Below are 24,064 nucleotides of genomic sequence, written 5' to 3'. Positions count from 1 at the left end.
GCCTTCCTTCTGCTTTGATACGTTGTATTGACTAGCTTTCAGTTGATTTTTCAATGCAGTAGCAAGGAATATGGCATTTTTTCCGTCAAATCGAATACGTAATTCCAAAAGGACGAGCCTTATTTAAACTTTGATGAAAGTTTATTACAATCCGCTTGATCGCGGTAGTCGATAGAAAAGTAACACAGAAAATATAAGACTATATAAGACTGCTAAAAAGCTTCCAATAGTTGGTAGGCGAGTACCGTGATCAGGCGGAATATCTCCATTTTGTACCGTCACGTTATCGTTGGATGCCACCTAGCAGACTCTCAGCATCGCTCCCTGCATTGTAAGCAGCATTGTTTCTCAACTCGTACCAAAACCAATCAAACAAAACCCAAGCAATGAAACAGCAAACTCGATTGCGCTCAGTTTCGTTCACCGTACGTGTTTGTTTACTTCACGCGTTTACATGCCGTTCCCTTGTTCTCCGAGCCCAACATTTCACAAACCATCTTTGAATGTGTGCTAGGTTATATACACTGTATGTGTAACTTTCGCCTGTGCACTCAAGCTCCACCAATTAGGTTTGCGTTTGCAGCACCCGTAAATTTAGTGAAAGGATTCCACGACCACAAAACTCGTCGCGTTCGTTCGCTTAATGCAGCAGCTTCACACACACAAACAGCAGTAGCAGTACACTGTTGCGCTCATCCTGCTCGTCTGGACATGTGTGTGGAAAGTGTCAATAACATTAACGCAGCAGTAGACACTATCAAGATTGCCTCCTGCTTCGACTAACAGAGCTCTGCAACACGCCCGTTCACACAAAAAAAAACTCACACTAAACCATTCCGTTGCGTCCTCGCAAGTTTAGCATTTGCAGTTCCCAGGTAGTTGTGCGGAAAAAAATCTATCCAGTTATTGTTCACCAGGAACAAGCCCGTCGGCCATTGACACGGCCACGGTTCGATAACGGGAGCATCAATCGGGACGAATTTCGGATGAAGCCGAGCTCAACTACAGGAAGCACCTAGCCCAAGGTCGCAAGCAACAGTAGAATGAAAGGTCCAATTTGTTTTAGCAGATGTTAGGTTTTTGCTTTAATTTTGCTTGTTTGCTTGTTTTTATTTGTGATTAGCAATGTACTGTTTTGTTTTTTTTTTGTTTTAATACGGTTGTTGGCCGACGGGCGCCCGGGCACTGCGCGCATACATTTGCATACTATTTACACACGGAAGTTGCGTTCGAACACTACTGAAGAGGATAATAGGCGTGCGTGCGACATCTTTAATCTTTGCTCTTCCTACCCCACCCCCTCCCACTATCCAGATACTTCTTCTCACTTCTTCAAAAAAGCTTATTTAATTTACTACTTTAGGTCGTTATATATATATATATATCATTTTCTAGGTTCTAGGTTCTTGTTTTCCTCCCGCTTTCCCCAACCCTAAATTTGCTGTTCAAGAGGCCGGGTACGAGGTACGCCTGCATTCTTCGACAAATACCTCACGAAGACTCGCGCTGACTACACGAAACCCGTTGGTTGGATCTTAGTTTGCCTGATCTGTTTATGTCTCTGTCTGTATCTCTATGTTGTGTTTGTATCTCTGTTTGTGTGTGTGTGTGTGCCGGTTCTGTCATCTCACACACATGTTTGCAAGGAAGTCCGAAGGTGCGGCCCTAGTGGCTAGGCGCTCTGGTGGAAGACTGCTGAAGACTCCCGTAGCGCCCCAACTAGCCGAGCTGTCCAACGTCGGCTCCCGGCAGCCTCCATTACACCAGCGAGGAGAGGGGTGGTCGGGGCGGCGAACCGGCACGGCCAGCCGAGGTCGTGTAGTACAGCTGCTGGGAGTGTGGATGGGGCGGTGGCGGCACGAACCCACCGGTGGCCCCCTCGTGGTACAGCACCGGGACGCGTACGAGCCGCTGGGCGGCGTGCGCCATGTTCGCCATGTTAGCCGCCTCCAGCTCGGCCGCCAGCTGGCGCTTCCACTTGTTCCGCCGGTTCTGGAACCAGATCTTGACCTGCGTCTCGGTCAGCCGCAGCGATGCCGCCAGTCCGGCCCGTTCCGAGGAGCTAAGGTAGCTGCAAAGAGGATGGGCGTTTGGTGGAAAAGTTCCAAGTTCCAGTTAGTGATGACTTCCCAACAGCATACTCCAGAGGGAACAGATCAACCCCGGGCGGTACCTACCGTTTCAGATCGAACGTCGACTCGAGCTGGAAGACCTGGGCGCGGGAAAACACCGTCCGCGTTTTCTTCTTGCGCTTCGCCTGCATTGCACTGCCGTTGGAGTTGGGTGAGGCCGAATCGGACGGCCGGTCGCTCTCGTCGTCCTCCTCGATGATCTCCTGCCCGTCGTCGTCCGACTCGCAGTCGTCGCCGGGGCCGAGACCGCCCGGCCCGCCCGGACCGACCCCGGACCCTGGGCCGCCCATGCCGCCCGGCCCGCCCGGACCACACCCGCTTGCCCGGCCGCCCAGAAAGGCGGGATGGGGCGACGGGGACTTGGACTGCTGGGATGGGGGCGGCGTAAGCGACGGTGACTGGTTTTCCATCGCGTTCGTCGAGTTGTCTGGAGGAGAGCGAAGGAGAGAACATAATGGAATGGGGTTGTAGAATTAAACGTGTTTTTTTTTCCTGAAATTCCAAAGTCATCTGTTGAGGCTTAGTGACACCTCACAAGCTTGTTGGAGGAATGGAATAAGGCAGAATGAACAAAAAAAAGACTCCCCTGCGACATTCCAACAGTGCACCTAAGCGTACCTGAGAGGAGTCATCATCATCAGGCACATCCAGACAGTGTCCAAGCTCTTCGAATGCCCTGAACCTGCCCAGGGAGCGCATACCGTGAGCAGCTCCAATTTCCTAGCGGTCCCCAACCCCAGGACAGTGCAGATACGTCCAGCAGACGACAAAGTTGCCGCAGTGCAAAACTTACGCTCTACCTGTCATATGTGTATTAGGTTAAACTAGCGTTAACCTAGCCTGCGCCGGTAGTACTTTAGTTTCGCCAAGGCCCTTTGTTGCTTCAGGTTTCACCGCTACTTTACTGAGGAGCACACACACACACATGAGACAAAAAAGACATCCCCATATGAGTGTGTGTGTGTGTGTGTGTACTTACCTTCCATTACCCTTTAATTTACCGCTAACTGCCCTCTCCCGGCCCCGACGCGCCTCAAACAAAAACAACCGAAATGTGGCTTCACGGTTTCATTTCACCTGAGGCACCACTTCCGGACATTACTCGAACCAAGAAGAAGAAGAAGAGTAGGAGCACAAAATAACACCAACTCCAAAACGATGCACGGAACGCAAGGTCGATACAAACCCTCGGCGGTGGAGTCACCGTGGAAGCCATAGTCATGGCGTCCTACTCCACGTGTTCACCTACTGCCAAGGTTCTCCAAAAGGTTTTGTCTCTCTTTTTTTGCTTTTGTTTTCGGAAGAGATTTAACACTTTGCAACAGCTCTCCAAGGGGTCGAAAACTATGCGAGAAGCCATACGTGGAGGCGTGGACCCAGCCAGTCCCGAACCAGGTCAGGGTGGTGGCGGCGGCTTGTGTGCCTCTTAAGCCTCTTAAAAACTGTTCTGCTCAATAGTTTTGCAAATAGTTTGCCTCTCTCTCTATTTTCCCTCTGCTTAGCAACAACACCTGACTCTGCCCAAGTGTGTGTGTGTGTGTGTGTGTGTGTATGTGTGTGTGTGTGTGTGTGTGTGTGTGTGTGTGTGTGAACACTCAACGATGCGAGTCGGTGCGATGTGAGCATTCTGATACTATTTCTACCGCGCCCACACTTCTAGCCGCTGCTGCTGCCGCTGTCAGCCTTGCCGTTAGGCCGTGAAGCTCAGCTAAATTGATTGTACCGCCCCGACGGAAACATTGGAGACTGTCAGAACACCGTCAGCGGGTACGACGCAGGACGCAATGGAGAAGATATTGCATATGTTTTGCTTTCATTCTTTCTTTTTTTTAAAGAAGGCCCTGAGGATAGTGTGACCCTTGAGCGAGCTTCTGTCGCCTCGCATCGCCTTCCCCGGGAAAACTTACAACAAAACGGTTAGCAAAACGGTACGAAAAGCCCCTTTTATGCTCTGGCTGTAGGTTTGTTTGTTTGTTTAGCAAATAAAAGTACTTACCGTTGGTGGGGCTATGGAAAGGCATCCGATGGGACGTGGGTGGCCAGGGCCAGCCGGGCGGGCAGAGGGCCGCATACCGATTAGCAATCGCGCTCCACTGTGACATGAATCCCAACCTGTGAATAAAAAGGGACACAGCAAGAGAGGGAGAGAGAGAGAGAAAAAGAAAGGGTTATGAATGGAAACCTTCTTCTCCGAGGAAATCTGATTGTTGATTGGAAATCGGAAATTGGAAAGATTGTTCGGATGTCCCCTAGACAATCCTTGGTGATGTTGCTGCTGCTGCTGCTGCTACTTGACACGCTGGGCCCGGGCATTGATAATTGAGGTTAGCAGGGAGGGCAGGGATGCTGTTTGCCTGTTTGCCAATTTCCCGATACATCTCGGTACACTTTTGTTGAGCCAATTGCTCCAGGGGGCTCTCGACTTCAATTATGCCTTCAGCTCGGTCAGGACGACCCGAGAATGTCGAGAGCAAGCGGCATTCACGTCCTGCGTATGTGTTTGTGAACGTCATATCCTGTTCGACGGGTGCCTGCTGCGAATGGGTGAGCGCCCTATGTACATGGGATTTGTACATAGATGAATCTGCTGCCCTGCCGCAGAGTGTAACGCGCATTGACTCCGGGAGGTTACAAACGATCCAGACCAACAACAAATCCAAAAACATGGGCAAGAAGAAAACACACACACAGAGCGGATGATGTTGCACATCATCGACCGCCATCAAAAAGCGAGAGCATACCCCTTTTTCTCTCCCCTGACAGGACGTCAGGATACCCCGAAGGGGTTCGGGAACTTGTTGACGTGTGATTATCCTTGGCTTACGCTCCCGGCCGTACCGCTCCCCCCCACCGCGCCAGTCCCCGTTGCCAACCAGGAGCATTCCGTTGAGTTCGCTGCTTCTGCTACTTCGCTTTTCCACACTCTGTGCACACGCTCAGTTTTGCAGCGCGGCCCCCTGCAGGATCACAACAATCGCAACGCCGTGTTGGCTTACAGGCTTACGGCTCCGGTTGCTATGCCAATCGTTTTTGTGTACGCGCGTGTGTGTGTGTGTGTGTAATGGGAGAAATACAGTTTGCCCAAGAACATGGCCACGGGCTGGAATGAAGATAAATGGTTACGGTTTGGCCCGACCGACAGCACCTTCCGACAACACGACCACACATCCATTCTCATCAACCATCGGTGAAGGGCTGGACGGACAGGGAGGGTCGGAGGGGGGACAGGTGGAAACATGGCAGGCAGGCCTCTAACAAAGCTCACGCTCAATGTCGAGCAACGGTTTGTCCAATAAATTATGCGATTGTAATGAGAAGATCCTTTAGCAAAGTCCATTTAAATAAAGTACTAACCCCTTGTAGTTGTTGCTGTTTGTTGAGCCTTGTTAGGGCATGTTATTCGCCGCTATAGTTTGCTGTATTGCCACTTTGCCACGCACCCACGGAGGGTACTTACATTGCCGCAAAGCATCGAAACTCAATTGAGGGGTATCGTCCATATACAAAGTCGCATTTCGCAAACATTTGTAAAGCGTGAATTGGCACACAAGAGGAAGGGGGGGGGGGTAGGCATGTCGGCCACTATTCAAAAAACACAAACTTTCAATGAATCGTGAATCTGGTTGTTTTGGATTGCCAGTATGCAAAACATTTCCTCTCTGCCCCCAAAAAGCAGCAAAAGCGACGCTCAAAACGACGCTCAAAACGACGCCATCTTTACTCTCGCGAGCGATCGAGCGATTATGGTGGTGCTGGGGGTGTGGGGCGTCTAACAACAAAGTGAAACACATTTGATAAAATATCGTCGATTTACGCGCGATAGGTTTGCTTGTTTTGTGCAGAAAAAAAAACACACATTTACATACCCACAAATCTCAACACAAAGAGTACCAATTTTTACCACTTCACACTCCATTTTATGGATCCAATTTTAGTGGAATTTTTTTGTTGGTGTGTGTGTATTTCGGGATGTGAATCGAGCTGCGTCCACTCATGGGAAGCAAAAGAGAAAGAGAGAGAAAGATAATAAATACTTATATCGGAAGGCCAAACACTCGGTACGACACGAGTTTAGTGCAACACAACAATGGCGCCATGTTGGTAGTTTGTTGTTGTTGTTGTAGCTCCCCTTCATTCCAATTGCTGCTACTATTTCACCCACTCCTCCACCGTCTAGCTAGCACTAAATAGCCTGCCCCAAGCGCTATCATTACTATTGAGTGCCCGTTTTGTGGCTCCCGCGCTGGCCGCGCCCGCCCGTGTATCCTGGGGGATCGAATGCTTGGATTGAAAAATAAAAACTTTCAATTCACCGCCGCAGCAAAAACTGCTCCCTTGAGAAGGGAGGGGGGGGGGGAGGAAGCAACAGAAAAAGAGCAAGCCGAAATGGATGATGCTCTTTCTCTCTCTCTTTCGCACTCGAATTGGAAACGTTCATTTATCGATCTCGCATCGGGGGCTTGGGCTTGGGCTTCTTTTATCCAGCTCGTTTGGCTCCCTAGTTGTTCCGGTAGTGCAATAACAGCAGCAGCAGAAGCAACAACAGCAACAAAAAGCTAATCACCGGGACAGTCTGTAGGCGGCAGCTTGGCAATTTGCTGTTGCGGGTTTTTGTGCGGTTTTTCTTGCGGCACTGTTGCTGTACGTTTGCCTGCCTCTTTTATTTGCTGGCCATCTCGCGTACATCGGTAGTGGCTTATCTAGTGGAGCCATTTGGCCATTCGATAGTGATGGCATACTTTATTTGCCATTGTGATGCCGTGCTTAATTGACTATTAAGAAATGGTTCTACCAGGACGCTCCGGCACGGCGGTCATGTGTGCTGTACCTCGGGGGCTGGTTTACTGTTGATGAGAAACGCTTTTATTGCCTCGGATTGGGTGATGTGAAATGTTGCTACATTCGCCGAATTGCATCCACCTGCTCGATGCTCTATTCTTGCTTGCTGGGTTGGGCTAGCTGGAAGCTACCCGACGGGAGCTTGGCTGCAACCATTATCTGGCAGGATCATTATGAACCCCAAAAGCTTTCGGGAAAATCCGGAAGAAGCACCAGCACACATCCAGCACGCCACTCCGTGAGCTGCGACCCGGCACACCGGTGCGCTGCGACTATTGAGACTATTAACGCTAATCGCATTAACAATTAGCGCTGCATTGATGCGTACCTCGCACCTCGTGCGCAACAACCTGGTGCCGCATTAATTCCGCCGTGAACGTTGCCGATGCTTACATGGGGTGTGGCAAAAGGCGCGTGATCGCGTGGAATTTTCGTTTTTAAGAGGTTGCAGCGCGCTCCCGGTAACGCGCATTAATGCTGGCCGCAAATGCAAAACTGGCCGGGATTAACCATCCGGCCATACCGATAGTAGTGTGCTCGAAAAGGTAAAACAACACAAAAGCGTACAATGTTGGGAGCACCAGAAGCGTCAAGCCCTGTGCTCGCCCGGTGTCGCTTTGCTCGGCTCTTGTATTGATTGTGAAACCCAACAACTGATACCGCCCGCCAAGTGCCCTAGCTTGGCTGCCCCGTCGGTAACGCTAAAATGAGGTTAGAAGAGTCCCACATGTCTGTAAGTGTGTGTGTGCAGTTGTTTTTTGTAGTGTGGAATTAAAAAAAGAAACTAAAAACACAAAAAAAGGTCAACCGAAACAACTTGCAGTGTGCGCGCGCGGGAGGCTTTAGCCGCTTTGTTGCGCCTTTTTGGAGCGAGCCCTGCTAATGTAGCGTGTCCGAAGGCTCCCCCCCCCCCCCCCCCAAGGCTGCTCCGGATTACCACACACTCACACACGCACACGGTGGACATGCGAGTGTACATCCACATCCAGCTCGCAACCATAATCGAGACGTTTTGCTAATGCCCCGCAGGGTTCAAGTGTTGACGCAAGTCGCCTGTCAAAGTTCAGCTCGCTCACTTGAGGTGCTACGTCTGGAATTCTTGGTTGGGGAGGGGACCTAACTGAGCGTTGTGGGCACGGTGGTACCTCCGGCTGGTACCAGCACGGTACTATTAATTGTTTCGTTGCTGCCTGGTTTTGCCTGCTCTCTGGCCACCGCCTGTTCGGTTTTGTAGTCTAGCATTACTAATTTTCCTTCTGCCAAGAGTTGCCAGGAGTTTTTGCCGGATCTGGAGCGCACTCGAAGCAGTATAATTTCGTTAATCCTCGACCCATTATTAAGCACATTTCATCATTTGTTCTGTGTTGGTACAGCTGGGCACAGACGAGCAACCGTGCCGGCTCTGTTCAAACCCAAGGGGCCCCCTTGCACGCGTCATCATAAATCATGCATGCACTCATTAGCCATCACACACACACACACGAACGACTCTGTCTCACTCTGGCTACCCATCACCGTCACCGCAAAAACCGACGCAAAGATTAATAAATTAAAAAAGCGCCAAAAAGCGGTAGACTGAGGAGCTGTGGGCGTCCGAGTGCGCACGGAACGAAACCGCAAACGAGACAGCCCTCCGTCACCACCTCCCTCACACACACGCACACAGGCACAAATGCGGCCCCTAAACGGTCAGCCGTAACGTAACGATTTAATTATGTTGTCCAGATAGCTCCATAAAACAGTGGTTACATCGCAATTGACTATTTCCGCTTCGTACCGTACTCGAGTTTGCTTTGTGGGTGTGTGTACATGTGTCTGTGTGTGTATAAAAGAGGGAGAACGGAGACCCATCCCTTAAAACACGTCGCTACTACCACTGCTCCATAGACGGGGGGCCGTGTGCCGTGAGAAACCACTAAAACCTCGGCAAAACCCTGCCGACTCCTGAGTGGCCCGGATGTATCGTGGCTTTCTGGTGGTAGTGGTGGGTATACGCTTGACATGCACGGAAGCACGCGCACCCTCCGCCAGCCAGGCCTGGTGATAATTTATTGAATTAGGCTCGGTAAAAGTGCGTGTAAGTGTACCATTAATGGCGTTTAAATGGAAGACGTTGTCGTTTAATTGACTCCGAGTGCTAGGGGACCGGTTCCACCCCTAGGAAGTCTCTCGCGTGTCTGTGTGTGTGTGTGTGTGTGTGTGTGTGTGTGTGTGTGTGTGTGGGGAATGGGATACATACCGTCGGCGCCATTTTATTCGGCACATCTGTGCATGTAGATGTAGATTAGGTGCAGATGTACGCGAGCGTGAACTGGGCGAAGAAGCGAATGTTTGGAGATTTGTGTTGGGATCTTCAGGAGTTGGACACATATATTATAATTTAGCAGGCACAACAAAGAGCCAATGCTAAATATATTACTTAGGGAGTGTTAGTTTTTGGAGCCGTTTTAGGAGCATTCACGGATAATAGATATCTATTTTCTGGAAGATATTTAGATCTAGTATAAATCTGAAGAGGACAGATGTTCGTTTACTTCATCTAAAACTTCACAAGACCCATGAAATGATTTCAGAGCTTTTGTAGCAAAACTTCTACAATTAAAGCTGAATTGTTCAGGGTTCAGGGGTACTTCATTTTTTTGTAAACCTATTGTGTGAACTGCGTTTTCCATAAGATATTTCTTAGTTCATACCGCTTGGCCATTTGACCAAGCCGAATGATATTGATGCAACAAAACGAACGCTGTTTACCGTTTGGTTTGCTCATGGTGACTAATTCCATTTTTGGAGATGCATGTAGTTACTCTACGTACCATAGAGTGGGCAGAAACATTTGCGGAATCATGACAATATATGATAGAAGACATTTGTTTTCAAGAGCTTCAAGAACATACGTTTCTTCAAGAGATTATTTTGTGAGAATCGAAAATATCTGTGATGGATTACATCTTAAGAAGGCGCATAGTCTTTAGATTAGTACTCTTTTTTATGTATGTTTTCAATTTTCAAAGAATCTGAAAAAAAACCCTGTTGCAATATCAAAGATATCTGTAAAACTTTGCATCTTCAGAAGACTCGTAGTCTTTAGACACGGATCGTGGCTTCGTCTTTAGACAGAAGAGTCAGTACAGTCGGAAGTCATCAACATCAGAGATATTTCTTCGCGGTCTGCAGGACATCACACCGATGCTGTGCTAATAATAGCAATCTAGCTAGACATCTTATGAGTCACTGAAAGCCAAGCCCAACAAGTGGTGCAGGCAAGCCTTGACCGACAACGGATGTTGAGCCAAAAAAGAAGAAGTTAGAATTTGGTAACAAATATCTCTACAAAAGGTGCCGCCGAGAGAAAGAGGTGACGATCACAACATTCCAACTGCAACTCCGCTAATGTCCTTGAAGCAGAGCAAACAAAACCTCGGGTGCGTGTTTCACAATTGTGCGAGCCGTGTAAAACATAAATCTCGCCAGCAGCAGCTAGTACAATCGGTGCGGCAACGATAACAACAAAAACAACCGCCGGTAAATGTGAATTGCACCTCCATTCACGCGGAAAAACCAATGTGTCACAATAGCCGTCGGGAGCCCGGCCGCCGTAAATCGGTCGCAGTGTGTGCTGTGTTTTTGTACAGTAGCAGCAGTAGCAGCAGCAAGGAACAGCACAAAAACGCATACTTTTAATCGTGCCTGCTCGCGGGAACTCGCTGAAACCGAGGTGGAAATAAATTATCGGTCGAACCCGCCAGGACCCGGGAGGTGAGTGATATGGCGGGCCAGCACAGGAGCACGGCAAAAACCCGCCGGCACATTGTTGGCACCGCGTGAATCGTGCTATGCTTTGACAATAATTTGAATCGGTTTCGATTCGCAACATTATTACAGCCGACGGGCGCAAATGGTGGACATAGTGTGTGTGTGTGTGTGCGTGTGTAACACATCATGTTCTATCGGAAGGATCGCAATGGTTGTGGGCCCCACGTACCCCGGCACAATCGGTTAAAATCGGTCGCCGACGGATGCACAGCTTTTTAAAAACGCTAATTGTCGTCGATTACGGTGTGCGCGAAACAAAAACAAAAAGGCGAGGGGATCTCCCGTTAGGAGACAGATGACATGTCATTCATCGAGCAACACACACACACACACAGAGGCAAACGAGTATTCAGAGGACGCGAATCGAGCCAGACTGGCCCCGGAAGCTGACAGGCAATCGCACTAAGCCCATCATCGCATTGCGAACACAACGCATTCGAAACAGCCTTTCAATCGATCTCTCCCTCTATCTCTCTCTCTCTCTATCTCTCTCGCTCGTTATCAGCTCGCACACCTCGCCAATGTTCGGCGGGCGGCATTGTACCGATGTAAACCTGTGTCGGAGCCCCCTTGCAAAGTCAGCTTGCCGCACAGACAAGACCGCCTTTGTCTGCCCGGCATTGTCGATCGATCGGCTCCATTGTGTAGCTGCTGGCTGTACCGGCCTGACCCCGGCCTGACATCGCCCAGTAGTGCTTGGCTGCACTGGAGTCGTCACTGACCGAGCAGACGCAGCTACGTAGTACCGTACATGACTGACTCAGTTGAATGCCTGCAAGACCCGCACCACGCACACCCCATCCTACACCCAACCTGACACACTGACTCTGTGTGTGTGTGTTTTTGTGATGAGTTTGTCATCATATAGGTCTGACATCGATTAATCGCTGCTGCAGGGGGTCCACCACTACATCCCAGCAACTCCCTGTACAGCCTCGGATGCACAAATGGAATCGCGGTAATTGTGCCCGATGAATAGACCTGCATGTGTGTGTGTGTATGTGTGTGTGTGTGTGTGAGTGTGTGTGTATGTTGCAGCCAGAGAGCAATCAGAGCAATCATGTAAGTGTGCACCGGCAGATGCAGATTGACATTGTACTACGACTAATTGCGCAACACAAGAGCGCCTCCAGCCTCCAGTGTTGTGTACGAGTATGTCGAAAGATAGAGAGAGAGAGAGAGAAAAGAGAGAAAGAGAGTGTGTGGGTGAAAGGGAAACAAGGTACAACAGTGTCTTTGACACTGGATCGACCGAGACATCAGCAAACGTACGGTGCAAAAGCATTGATCCCGCACGATGGATACTGGAAACGCATCATCATCATAATGTCGACACCTTCACAGGAGTGAAGTCGGAAAATGAAATATTCGATACACACACACTATGCCAGTTTGAGTGTTGTACCAGGGAAAGAAAATCAATCACCTGCTCCAAGTGTGGTGGTAGTTGTAAATAAAAAATAAAATAAAAAACCTTCCATTGCATACTTTACTGCGCTTTTACTCCACAGTTGCTGGGCGTGCCGCGCGTGTTGCCTACCATTCGGGCGGACGAGCACACGCATTTGTGTGATTGGATCGGCGTTTGCGTGGCGCACTGCAGGTGCACACACACACACGCGCGTGGACACACTGGGTAGATGGCAATCCGACAGGCCTTTTCTTTTCTTCCTACCCCTCTTCCTCCTCCACCCGCTATCCTATTCCCCCCTGTGATCCGATTCATTCGTCAACATCTGCTCGGGGTTCTTCTTTTTTTTCATTGACGCTAACAGTCGTAAGTGCTCACTTAATTTTTGCTGGATTTCAATCATTCTTTTCTAAATTTACCCTGCCCTGCCCGCTCCCTCGCTCGTTTACGATTTTCATTTAGCTTCCCCTTCCTGCTCGTCCTCCTCCTGCGCCGAAGAGCGAGACTGCAGATTGCAATTGAATGAGATCACTTGCGGGTATTCCTATAGGGAGCGGCTTTTGTGTGTCGCCCCCCTCCTGTCCCGATCTCGATTTGCAAGCCGAAATCCTCCTTTTTAGTTGTTCTCTCTTTCTCTCTCTCTCTCACACAACCAAAACACACTCTATTCAAAACAGCAGCAGCATCAGTTTTTTTTATCGTTTCAGGCCTCGGCTGCGGCCGGGTGTCATAATCTTGCGTGTCTTTTCAATTTCCTTTAAAGACCGAAAATAACATAACCATTAGGCGCAATCCCAGCGACTTCCCTCGCTCACTCCTTCCCCCTCTATCTCTCTCACCGTTGCTTTTTTTCAATTATGTTGATTGATCTTCTTTTTTTAAGATTTAGGCCTCCGGGATTCATTGTGTGTGTATGTATACTTGCGTGTTGTAAAGCCCCCAGCCAGCCCACCCTCCCCCAACAGCATTGTGTGGTTACTTTCGAAGGGAGTGCAGAGAGAGACCTGAAAAGTGAACACAGCTTTGACTGCTTTTGCGTTGCACAAAGTCACACATGCACACACACACACACACAAAACAAACCTGGATGTGCAGTTGTGACCAGGCAGCAAGTAGTAGCGCAGCCCACGAGCGAAATTATGCTCGTCAAAAACGCGAAACAGCGCCCAACATTTCCGGGCAGAGGAATGGGTTTGTTTCCCCCTTTCGGGTCGCTCTGGGTGGCCGGAGGGGGGGAGGGGAGCACATTTTCCGCCCGGGCAGACCGTTCCAGCTGGGTGTAAAATCCGCCCGCCGCCGCTCCGCCGACAGTGGTCGCGCGCGCGTTTGTTGTTAACTTATCGCTTGTTTCATTCGCCAATTTGCCGCGCGCACACGGCAACGGGCGACGGGTTGCGCGAGCCCTTTTGTTTTCTGCCTGCCACCCGTGGGCTAAAAACCGCTTGGAAAAATCATCATTTCCCATTTCCACCAAGCGCCCCGGCTTTTCCCCTTGGTGCGCTTCTCACGACTCATTTGACCGGTTGAAGAAATTAAAAGCGGGCTGTAAAGATGTGCCGCTGCTGCTGCTGCTGCTCATTTCTGTTCCTGCTCGGTGCAACAGAATGGCTTTGTTTTGTGGTCGGTTTGTCTTCCAGTTTTTTTTTGTGTTGCTGCTGTTCTTTCCGTTGTTTTGCTGTGCGGTTTGCGCGTTTGTTGTTGCTAGCTTCCCTGCTACCGAAACCGACCGTACACGACAATTAGTGTAAATATAAATTAACCGTCATCATGATTAACGTTCAATTGACATTTTGTACCTTTCAATGGGGGGGGGGTTGGGGGGGATACAGAGGTGCGCAGAGGGTGTATGATGAAGCCACAAATTATGCCTATTAATAGCAAACGTATCCATTACAGTGTACACTTAATTGGTTTTTTTTATGTATTTTCTGCGAAAGTTTGTTTCACGTTTTTTGCTACTTTTTTTAACCACAAATCGGCTCAATCCCTGGAGCGGAGAGATAGTTCACTAATTAAACTTGCATGTAAAGCTTTTTTTTCATAAAACACAAACACATAATTAACAACTAGTTTGTGTGTGTGTGTTGGTGGGGGGTAATGAGAAGTAAATGATCTACGCCCACAGTTATGCAACTCGCAGTGCAAAATGAGGTTAATTGGAAAGATTGAAGGATTTTTAAATGTGGGCAACAGTTCACCATCTAGCAAAACCATTAACGGAAAATCGAACTGCAACGATGTTTGCACCGCAATCATCTCCTTCAATCGCGTAGCGCCTACATGTATGTAATACACATGGCAAAACCAGCTCAATTAGCTTGCAGAGAGCTGAGTGTACTTCTGGTGAGCAGTGCAATACTTTATTATAGTAATGAGCAAAATACAGGGTTTTTCAACTCACTTTCGAATGTGCACACCATTATTCATCGCCTCCAAGATGTTTTTCAATAGCCGTCAAATTGTGCATTTGCATCATAATAAACTTCTAATTCTTACACATGATTTTCAACACATTACAAAGAGCTGTCAAACTCAATCGAGCTTAAGAGATGTTGAAAATATTGTAGAAGAAGTAAAAAAAAAACATTGTAGTGCAACATTTGACCACTGTTGAAAATTAACACGCAAGCAATGAAAAATGTTTGAGACATTGAAAATAAGCTCGAAAACCCCTGTAATGAGCATTTTAACATATTGCAACAGTTGTTTTGCAAACTTTGAATGAAAATCTTAAAATACTTTTTTAAATACTCTGAACCGACTTAAAAACAGCTTTCAAAATAGGCACAGCATCACCAGCAAGCCGATAAAAAGGGGCTCATTTTACAGCTGCACGTACAGCTTTTCACAGTCGAAAAAAACTGTCCACATGCTTAAAAATAAAGCTAAAATCGTTGATGTTTAAGTAAAAGCCACAAAACTCCATAAATTCTTTTTTTTTCTATGCCAATACATGTATCAAACCAAAACAAACTGAGGCACATGTAGACAATTATTGAAATCATATGGACAGTGTACAAAAAGAGGGTTGATGTATTGACAAGTGGTAGACAAATGGGTGTTTCCAATCGGGTATTGTACTAAGCATGTAGACAATTGTGTATCACACTGTAAAACCCTGTAGTGACACTTTAACAAATCAAAATTATACGTAGGGTTGTCATGACGTTAATTCAGTTTTCAAATTGTCGCCTGCATATATGCAATAGATAAGACAAAATTCGCCTAATTGTATGGCTGGCATTTTTAAAGCAAATTAAGATACAAATTAAGATAGAGAAAAAAGTCTCTTGAATATATATTTAAAAATGAATATATATTCAAGAGACTTTTTTCTCTATCTTAATTTGATAGAATTGATCACATTTGATAGAATTGATAGAATAAATAAATACATATTCGCGATCAACATCATCACACAATTTTCTACGCTCCAACACAATTTCATATTCTATTTTCGAGCAACGTACAAAATCACTCAATCAATAAGTGTTTTCCCTCGCTATTCCCTCTCTGAATCACTCCAATTTACCACCACCAACAATGTATTGATTGTAATTAATTTACGTCCCACCCAAATGTATGCAACACGCACGGCAAAATCAGCAGCAACGCTAGCATATGCCTATTAACCGCGTACAGCAAATTGCTTTCAAAAACAATAACACAATTATCCTTCCCCAGCTCACTCGCGCACAACAGCTCTCGGCTCTTTGCAACAAATCTGTGCGGAACGGCTGCTGGGAAGCACCCGTTGTGCGAACCTTCTACAGCCTCACCACAGGAAGCTTAGGCGTTTGCCCCCACGGGCAGCCTGGTCGGTAACAGTAACAGCGGCAACAACAACAAACTAACGAAATTAAACCACGACGCGCAAACAGCATCCGACACCGGTTACGGAACGGGCCCGCCGGACACGCCCGGAAGGCATTCTGCAGTGCGTACCGCGTACGCCGGAAGTGACGGGTGTTAGATTGGTGTCACCAAACAACGGGATGGAGGGGGCACGGCGTTAAACTGCGCTTGATATTCGATCGTAAAAAGGAGCGTAAATTGTTTAATCTGTTCGGCGCGGCCCGACCGCCTCGGGTCGATTGCCGAACGGTTTGGTAACGTATAACCGCTGCCGGGGACTGTCTTGCACGGTTGGGCAGCGCCGCTTGGGACCACATGTTTGCCGGGGCCGCGATGATGAAGGATTACTCAACCCCCTCTCCCCTCAAATCCATCGTTTAATAAGCCCGGCCGGCCCGCGGAAACCGCATCGGGTCCTAATGCGCCCAGGGCTCCGGGTGCCATAATCCACGCTCGATAGCCACACTCATATTTACTTTGTTAATTAGTTTAAAATAACGCATTTCTTCCCTCCCACCCTCCCTACCCAAGGTACGCGCTTCGGGAGGAAGACAAACATACGGCAAAGGACTCCCTTCCCGAACCACCACACAGGCATCAAGAGCAGCTCGATCCAGTCTGATGATACTGTTGCCGATAGGGCGCCCCCGAATGGTAGGCTATCCGCACCGCTCGTGCCGCACGGACGACACCACGACACCTAATGAAATTTCATGATTAACAAATTGATAACGATCGGTGTGCCCGAGTGAGCGAACGCATAAACACTCGCCCCCACCCCTCCCGGTGTAATTGCTTTCTATCCCTCCTCCGAACCCACCGAGCGCAAACAGGCAAAACGCACCAACAACAAAAAAAGCTCTAAAATATTCGAACCCTTGGGCTAGATCGAGCGCTGCCGATAAGCACGAACGGACCCTGCCGCACGCGCATTCAACGTTCAATTGTCTGCCGGAATTTATTGGCTTTCTAAAGTAGCTTAGGTCCCCTGTCCGAACACACACACACACACCGATCGGGGCTTGCTGTTTCTTGTCCCTCGCTGCCCTCAAAGCTCAATTCGAGATGTGTCGGGGCCGTTGGCCGGCTCATAATTCGTCCCGACTTTTAATTAACAAATCGCCACCGAGCACAACGATGACGAGATAGTGCAACTGGGGAGGTAACTAACCCCACCATTAGCGTTCATCATCATCCCAAATGCGCGTGGAGCAGGGTGCCGGAGCAGCACTAACTGTCAAACGGTTAGTAAACAAATAAACAAACTAACAAACATTACACTCCATTTGCCGGTACGCCCCATGCCGGCAGCGAACCGTAAAACAAGAGTGGGCTAGGTAAGTACACCAGCAAACAAAAACAAAAACATTGGGCTAATTTTCGCAAATTAATCTGTAACTAATTTGTGAAATGGAACAATAATGAGCATATCGCATGTCGGATAATCGTTCTCGCTCGCGCGACGTCCCGAGCAACGGGTGTTTGGGGTAGTTGGGGGAAAAGCAGCGAGCGAAGATGGGATGAATTGATGCACTGGTGTTGGGATGGGACGGGAACGAAAACAATAGAGAGCAACTAGCGTAATTGAACGGTTCGGTTCTGGGACCGTTTTTTGAGGGTTTTTTAGGTTGGGCAGTCCGAATCTGTCCGTGCACAGATGTGTGTAAGATTCGCGCTGCTGGTGTGTAAGTGGCACTGCGAAAACAGTTTCCCATTTTTTTCGTTATCTTAAATCAAAGAGGAACATGTAAGTGATGTAGGGTTTCATACTAGCACTCGTGTATAAAAGGAAGATTTTTTACTAGAGACACTAACCGAAAGACTAATCATGAAAATAACCAATGAAGAATGAAATAACAAAACAAATTGAAGTAAAAGTAAGTATCTTTCACCATAACAAACCAATCAGAACACTGAACTGTTAACAATAACAAGAAATAAAATAGAAAATAATTAATATAAATAAAATAATTTTTAGAATCATTGCAATATGACAGGTCGCAAATGCAGCCATGCAACCATGACGCAAATGCAGTGTATTATTATTGCAGGGCTGGCCGAGCCAATACGATGTGGACAACTTCTCAAAATAACATTCTGTAGGTGTTGAACAATGAAAAATAATGGAGAGTGACTTGGAAAACTTTGTACTAAATTTGGTTAATTTTAGCCAAATTTTGGCTCTAAGGCATCAATTTTTGCCTCTAAGGCACCCATTTTTGGCAGTGCGCAACAATTTTTGACTCTAACTCGCCTATTTTTGTCTGTAAGTCGTACATGTTTTACTTTTGTAGGAATCATGACAATTTTACAAGGTATTTAAGCAGATTTTAAACAAATGGTAACATACATCTCATAAAAAAACACACACAAAAACTGTGTAAATTGATTGTTTCTTGAAAAAAATGATGAAATTTTAGAAATTCTAAAGCTTTTGTTTACAGCTGAAAATACATCCCTATTTTTTCACTCCATGAAAAATTTCAAAATCGGCAAAACAATTGTTTTATTTTAAAATTTATCAATAAAATTATTCACTATTTAACTTAATTTCAATCATTTCAGAACGCACAGTTTCAGAAATTACGTAAAATTTTGTACATAAAGCGATTAATTCACAGTCAAAACTTGATGCCTTCGAGGCAAAAATTGATGCGCACTGTCAAAAATTGATGCCTTCGAGGCAAAAATCGTGACACGCTGTCAAAACTTGGTGCCTTCAAGACAAAAATAGGTGAGTTAGAGTCAAAATTTAGCGGCAACAACTGTTTTTATTTTTTTTCACATTAGTATAACGTATAATAGTGAAATTGCGAGATTGAGCGTAATCGCTTTTCACCGCCATGTTCAAATTTGCCCAGAGTATAAAATTATGAGCTACTGTTTACATAAAAAAGAGCCCTTAGAATAAGAAACTCATTTTGTTGGGTCTTTTTTCTTTGCTCCGTTTGGTTATTTCATACGCAATCTCAGTTAGAGGTTTAGTACCAGTTGCATCGTATAATTCATCAAGTCTCGTCTAGCGTGAAATCTCTAACAGTGTACCAAAGTCATGGCAAAGTCATGGTGATATCGTGGTTTATTTAACTGCATCAACATTGTTTAACTTGCAAGCAGATTAAAAATTATTTGGCACATTCAACAGAAGCATTTATACATTTATAGGATGCTCCAAGTCACTTTCGTATGTAAACATTATGTTTAACCGCGTGCAAGAAGTTATTCCACTTCACTCTGATATTTAATTTTTATCACAATAATTTTTAATCTCTTCAATATGATTTTCAATACATCAACAGTCTTTTGTCATCGTTTTTTTTGCCAGGGTTTCAAGCCAGATCCCACCACCCGTTGATGTGTTGAAATTCATGCTAAAGCGATTAAAAACTATTACGCTAAAAATGAAATATCAGAGTGATGAGGACTAACTTCTTCCGCGCAGTGAAAAACAATGTTTACCTTCGAAAATGTCTTGGAAAACCCTGTAATAGCATAAAATGCATCCTTGGGATGATATGCATAAACGAAGATTTGACAGTTTAAAATTGATACATTGAGCAAGAAACAATAAACAAACCAATGAACAGTCTTAATTTCAAAATGACACAAAAAAAAGACGTCAAAACGACTTTAAAATTATCACAGATTATAAGTCCGGAAATCTCCTACAAGCTAAAATTGTCGTTAACGATACCCATTTATACCCACGGCAATGCCAATGTCAATCCCGCCAAACACGCGTAAAACAATCAAGCTCCATTTCAATTGGCTTTCTCCCTACCCCGCCCCACCGGCTTAAGCCCAAGGCAAAACAGGCAAAGCAAGGATCCATCCGAAAACAAACGCAAACAAAAAGAAATGGCTCACCGTAAATAATCCGGAATAAATCGCGCACCGAGTACGGCTGCAAGGGAAATATGATGCCTCGGCGTGCGTTCGCCGGAATCGTCTTAGACACGGGCCAACCACACCCAACGCCACGAAATTAAGAATCCTTGGAAAGCGCTTAAAATCCGCTTTCGCTTCCCCCCCCCCAAACTCGGTGGCACCAACTTGTTTAACATTAGCTTGTTTATAGCGTCGCGTTTAACACTGCGTGCGTTGCCAGCGGTTGCCACCGAAACCATCGAAGAAGCAACAACAAAAAATGCTGCTCCGCGACTCTGAGGGTGTCCAAAATTTTTACAACCAGGAAACAAATATCTCCCATTCCCCGTGATGTCAACGCCTTCGCTCCTAAGTAGCTAGATGAGTGACTCAAAGACGGGGCGGCAAGATTTGTTTCTTTTTGGACGAGTTGCACAGTACACACGCCCTCGGGGCACGGGGAGATAGCGAAAGCAAAAAAACGATACCGTTACGGTGGGGATAGAGGTCGGCTACCATTGTTCCCTCCCTGCTACTGTTTGCATTACCATATTGAAGCATTTACCACCCGCCGGGGCAGGGCACTCAATCTTTGCGAACCGTTTGCGCTTGTGTTTTGTTGTGAAGCGCTGTGGTTGCGGGGCACAAACACGGGATCAGGTAGGCAGGCGTCCGTACATCTGTCACGCTGTCGAACACACTTTCCCATCCCTGGCTGCCCGGCCAACCATTATATGCGAATTATCACCAATTAGTCCAACCGAAAACTTACGCAATTTCGGAGCGGGGTTTTTTTTTTGTAGCGCCGGGTACTAGCCAGCAAACAAAACCTTCTCCCGGGCTTCTGGGTCTCTAGGTCCTCGAATGAACAATGCCATGAAAGAGAGAGAGAGCAGGCGAGCGGATCATCCCAGGGGTTAGCCGTCCCATCTTTTCGGTACTTTGGGATGACACGACGGGTGGCCCGGATTGGTTCTTCCTCACAGGGACAGCGGATGAGGATTCACCGTCAGAACACGACCAAAGACGATCCTCATCGCCTCTGCGCCTCATGTCGGAGTGTGTGTGTGTGTGTTTTTAGGTTTAACACAACCTTCTGACATCAGTGGTGCAGCAGTGTATAACACACAAAGCATAATCTTAATTGCTTCCTTCATGTCAGCTCAATCCCCATTTGCTCAATGGCTCCTTCTCCTCACAGAGCACAGATTTTCACGAGCTAGAACACATGCACACACACACACACACACTTGGTACATGCTTTCAACATGATAAACAGAAGCACCACTGTGACTGCAGATTCTATCGCAACCCGACAAATCAGAACACGATACAGAAAAGGGTAATGGGTTCCAACGTCTGGCAGCAAACCACCAACGCGACGCAAACATCAACACTATCGACAGTGACATCGCGGGCAAGTAATTACTCGCTATCTTTCACACGAGACGCCACACCGGAAGGATCCAGAACGGCTGGGCGACACGGTTTGCTGCTGTGGTTTGGAGCGAACGACACGACTGAAACACCCAGAGCGTCCCGTCTTATCGCTTGCGCTTTAGTACCTTGTCGAATGGGTACTCGAGTTGATTGGATTGGACGTACGGACGATTTCCTGGATGTCTTTAGGATGCACGGTTGCACTACTGCAAGTCAAGCGATATCAGTGGAAGATCTTTCTAAGATATTTGTCAACAATGCCTGGATGATTCCTCCACACCATGTTGGAACATTCCCCAGCTCAGCCGAGACACCCTTGGTCTTGATATCTTCGAGTAATCAAACATCCTATTCCTCACCCACCAAAGCGAGCCATTAACAGAAGATCTTTCCAACATATCTCCCAAACATCTCTTTAGACTTCTCCAAACTACGTTGGAGCATTACTCAGTCGCACAGAGACACAAATCTTGATATCTTGGAGCAACCAAACCTCTTATTTATGACCTCCAAACCAATATGTCTCCCATATATTTCTTTCTCCAAAACACGTTGGGACATTCCTCAGCCACACAGAGTCACACATCTCGTCAATGGCAATACCTTGGAGCAATCAAACAACCTATTTCTGATTTCCAAGCGAAGACATTGATATGGAATCTTTTTCAAGATACATACCAAACATTCCGAAACATCCTAGAGCATCATTCTTAACATATTGGAGCAATCAAACCAAGATTTCGGGGCCTCCAAGTGAAGAAATCTGACAGCACATCTTTCCAAGCTATTTCGCAAGAGTACACAGCAACAAAAGCACCCCCAATCAAACCTACCTTGACAGCATGGCGGCGTCCTGCGTGCTGGGCGTCCCGTTCGACCCGAGGCTGACCGTACCGTTCGAGACGGACGCGGCGGCCGCTGCAGCCGCCGCCGCCGCGGACAGCGGCAGCGACGGTACGGGCGTGATCACGCCCAGGCCCTTCTTCGCCACCGGCTCGGTGCGGCTCAGTATGCTCGAGATGGAGAAGCTGGTGTAGCCCGGATTGGTCGCCGTTTTGCCGACCGTCGGCGACTGCTGCTGCTGCTGCTGCTGTTGCGTTTGATGCGATAGTTGATTGATATGCGTGTGGGTATGGTGCGGCGGATGCTGATGAGCAGGGTGCTGATGATGCTGCTGCGCATGGTGATGCTGGTGCTGGTGTTGGCTTTCCGGCGGCGTTTTCGGCGGACTTAAGCGGGAGTCGGGACTGTGGTTGAAGCTGTTCGTGCTGGAGCTGTTGGTGCTGTTGATGGCGCTGCTGTTGCTGCTGGCCGCCGGGATAGCCGCCGGGATGGCCGCGGCCGGCGAGCCCACTACGTGGTAGGAACCGCAACCGTGCTGGCCGGCCGCCTGTGCCGCCGCAGCCTGGGCCGCCTGGTGGTGCAGGGCGGCGGCGGCCGCCGCAGCCGCCACCATGGCCGAATGGTGCTGCAGCACTGCCCCGTGCCCACCGCTGTGCGGGCTCAGGTGGCTCTGGTGGTGTTGGTGGTGGTTGTGGTGGGGCTGCTGCTGCTGCTGCAGCGTTGGCGAGTGCGTCGCTTTTAATTGTTGCGGTAGTGGTGGTGGTAGTGATGGTGGTGGTTGTTGTTGAGATGGTGCGGAGTAGCCCGACTGGTTGTGGTGTTGAGTGTCGGGCGACGAGCGCTGCTCGTCGTCACTGCCCGGCTGCCCCGGCGGCGGGCTGTCGAGCGGCCGCGGGCTCGGCTCCGGGCTCGACACAACGTTCACGTCAATGTCCACCTCGGGCGAGGACATGTTCGCTTCCAGGTTCATCACTGGCACACACACACTTCAGCACGCGCGCGGCTCACTATCAATCACGCTGTCGGAGTCTTGCGAGACCTACGAGCAAAGGAAAAAACACACGCGACGAACTCTCGTACACACTTTGCAGCACGGCGCCGTTACGCACGCTGCATAACTTTGGGGCGCAACGGGGAGACCAAAACTGTTCCTCTTGTCGGTGGGTCGTCTACACTCTGACTCAGAGTCGGCCCGCGTCAATCAGCGCGTCGAGCGCAATGCCAACCTTTCAGGCGCAGGACACCAGCGACCGACCGCACGCTACGCACACACTGCTCGAACGCTGCTGCGAACACCCCTGGCAAACACACACAAACACACGTCCGCACATATGGAGCGCGCGCCTACACGTATACACCTTGTCGCTTCGGCGCTCCTTCACACTGTGGCTCCCCTTTTTTAAGCCTTTTCTCCTTTTCTCTCTCTCGTTCGCTCGCTCGCTCGCTCGCTCGGGTGCGCGTCTCCGGTGTGACAACAACCGCACTGCACGTAAGACTACCGACTTTCGCACCGACGGTATGCGTCGAGAGGTTGAGGATTCACCCGGCTTCCGCACACGGTACGATGTTCCTGCACAAAACACATAAAAAGACACACACACACAAAAACCAGCTGAAACGAAAATCACACACACGAACAAAAGCAACAACAACAACCGCTGCGTGTGAGCCCAGCTGAACGGGCCCGAGAAAGTAGGAAACGTGCTCCGAGTGCTCTTGACGGTTTGCTGTGCGAGCTCCAGTGTCTGGTTTGTGCTGAAGTGCCCGCGAGGCAGCTTTGTTTTTCTTTCGCCTAGCGGTGCGCGAATGAACGGCAAGGATTCGCCCAAAGCCCAACCAAGGGCACCCGCAACGGTGCGTTCGG

General features: G+C 48.2%; 1 protein-coding gene and 1 long non-coding RNA gene across 2 annotated transcripts; one reads left to right on the top strand and one right to left on the bottom strand.

Moving 5' to 3' along the window:
- Nucleotides 1-409: 409 nt before the first annotated feature.
- Nucleotides 410-24,064, bottom strand: LOC120906653 (homeobox protein Hmx-like). The gene is made up of 4 exons (XM_040318487.1): nt 22,191-24,064; nt 4,129-4,244; nt 2,178-2,559; nt 410-2,071 (listed from the first exon to the last, which is right to left on the bottom strand). Exons 1-4 carry the CDS (start codon nt 23,168-23,170, stop codon nt 1,759-1,761), a joined length of 1,791 nt encoding a protein of 596 aa, XP_040174421.1. The 5' UTR covers nt 23,171-24,064; the 3' UTR covers nt 410-1,758.
- Nucleotides 8,932-12,223, top strand: LOC120906654. Its single transcript, XR_005740129.1, has 3 exons — nt 8,932-9,048; nt 10,042-10,727; nt 10,854-12,223. It is a non-coding gene; the product is annotated as an uncharacterized LOC120906654 (long non-coding RNA).

This window comes from Anopheles arabiensis, chromosome X (genome assembly GCF_016920715.1).
Source record: "Anopheles arabiensis isolate DONGOLA chromosome X, AaraD3, whole genome shotgun sequence".
Classification (NCBI taxonomy): Eukaryota; Metazoa; Arthropoda; class Insecta; order Diptera; family Culicidae; genus Anopheles; species Anopheles arabiensis.
This window is presented reverse-complemented; position numbering and strand designations above follow the sequence as displayed.

Bases quoted from the DNA above. Each gene is read 5' to 3' on its own strand.
- LOC120906653 (XM_040318487.1), bottom strand. From the start codon at position 23,170: ATGAACCTGGAAGCGAACATGTCCTCGCCCGAGGTGGACATTGACGTG. The intron at 4,245-22,190 runs GTAGGTTTGATT...TTTTATTCACAG, and splicing joins GACGCCGCCATGCTGTCAAG to GTTGGGATTCATGTCACAGT. The intron at 2,072-2,177 runs GTAGGTACCGCC...TCCTCTTTGCAG, and splicing joins TCGACGTTCGATCTGAAACG to CTACCTTAGCTCCTCGGAAC.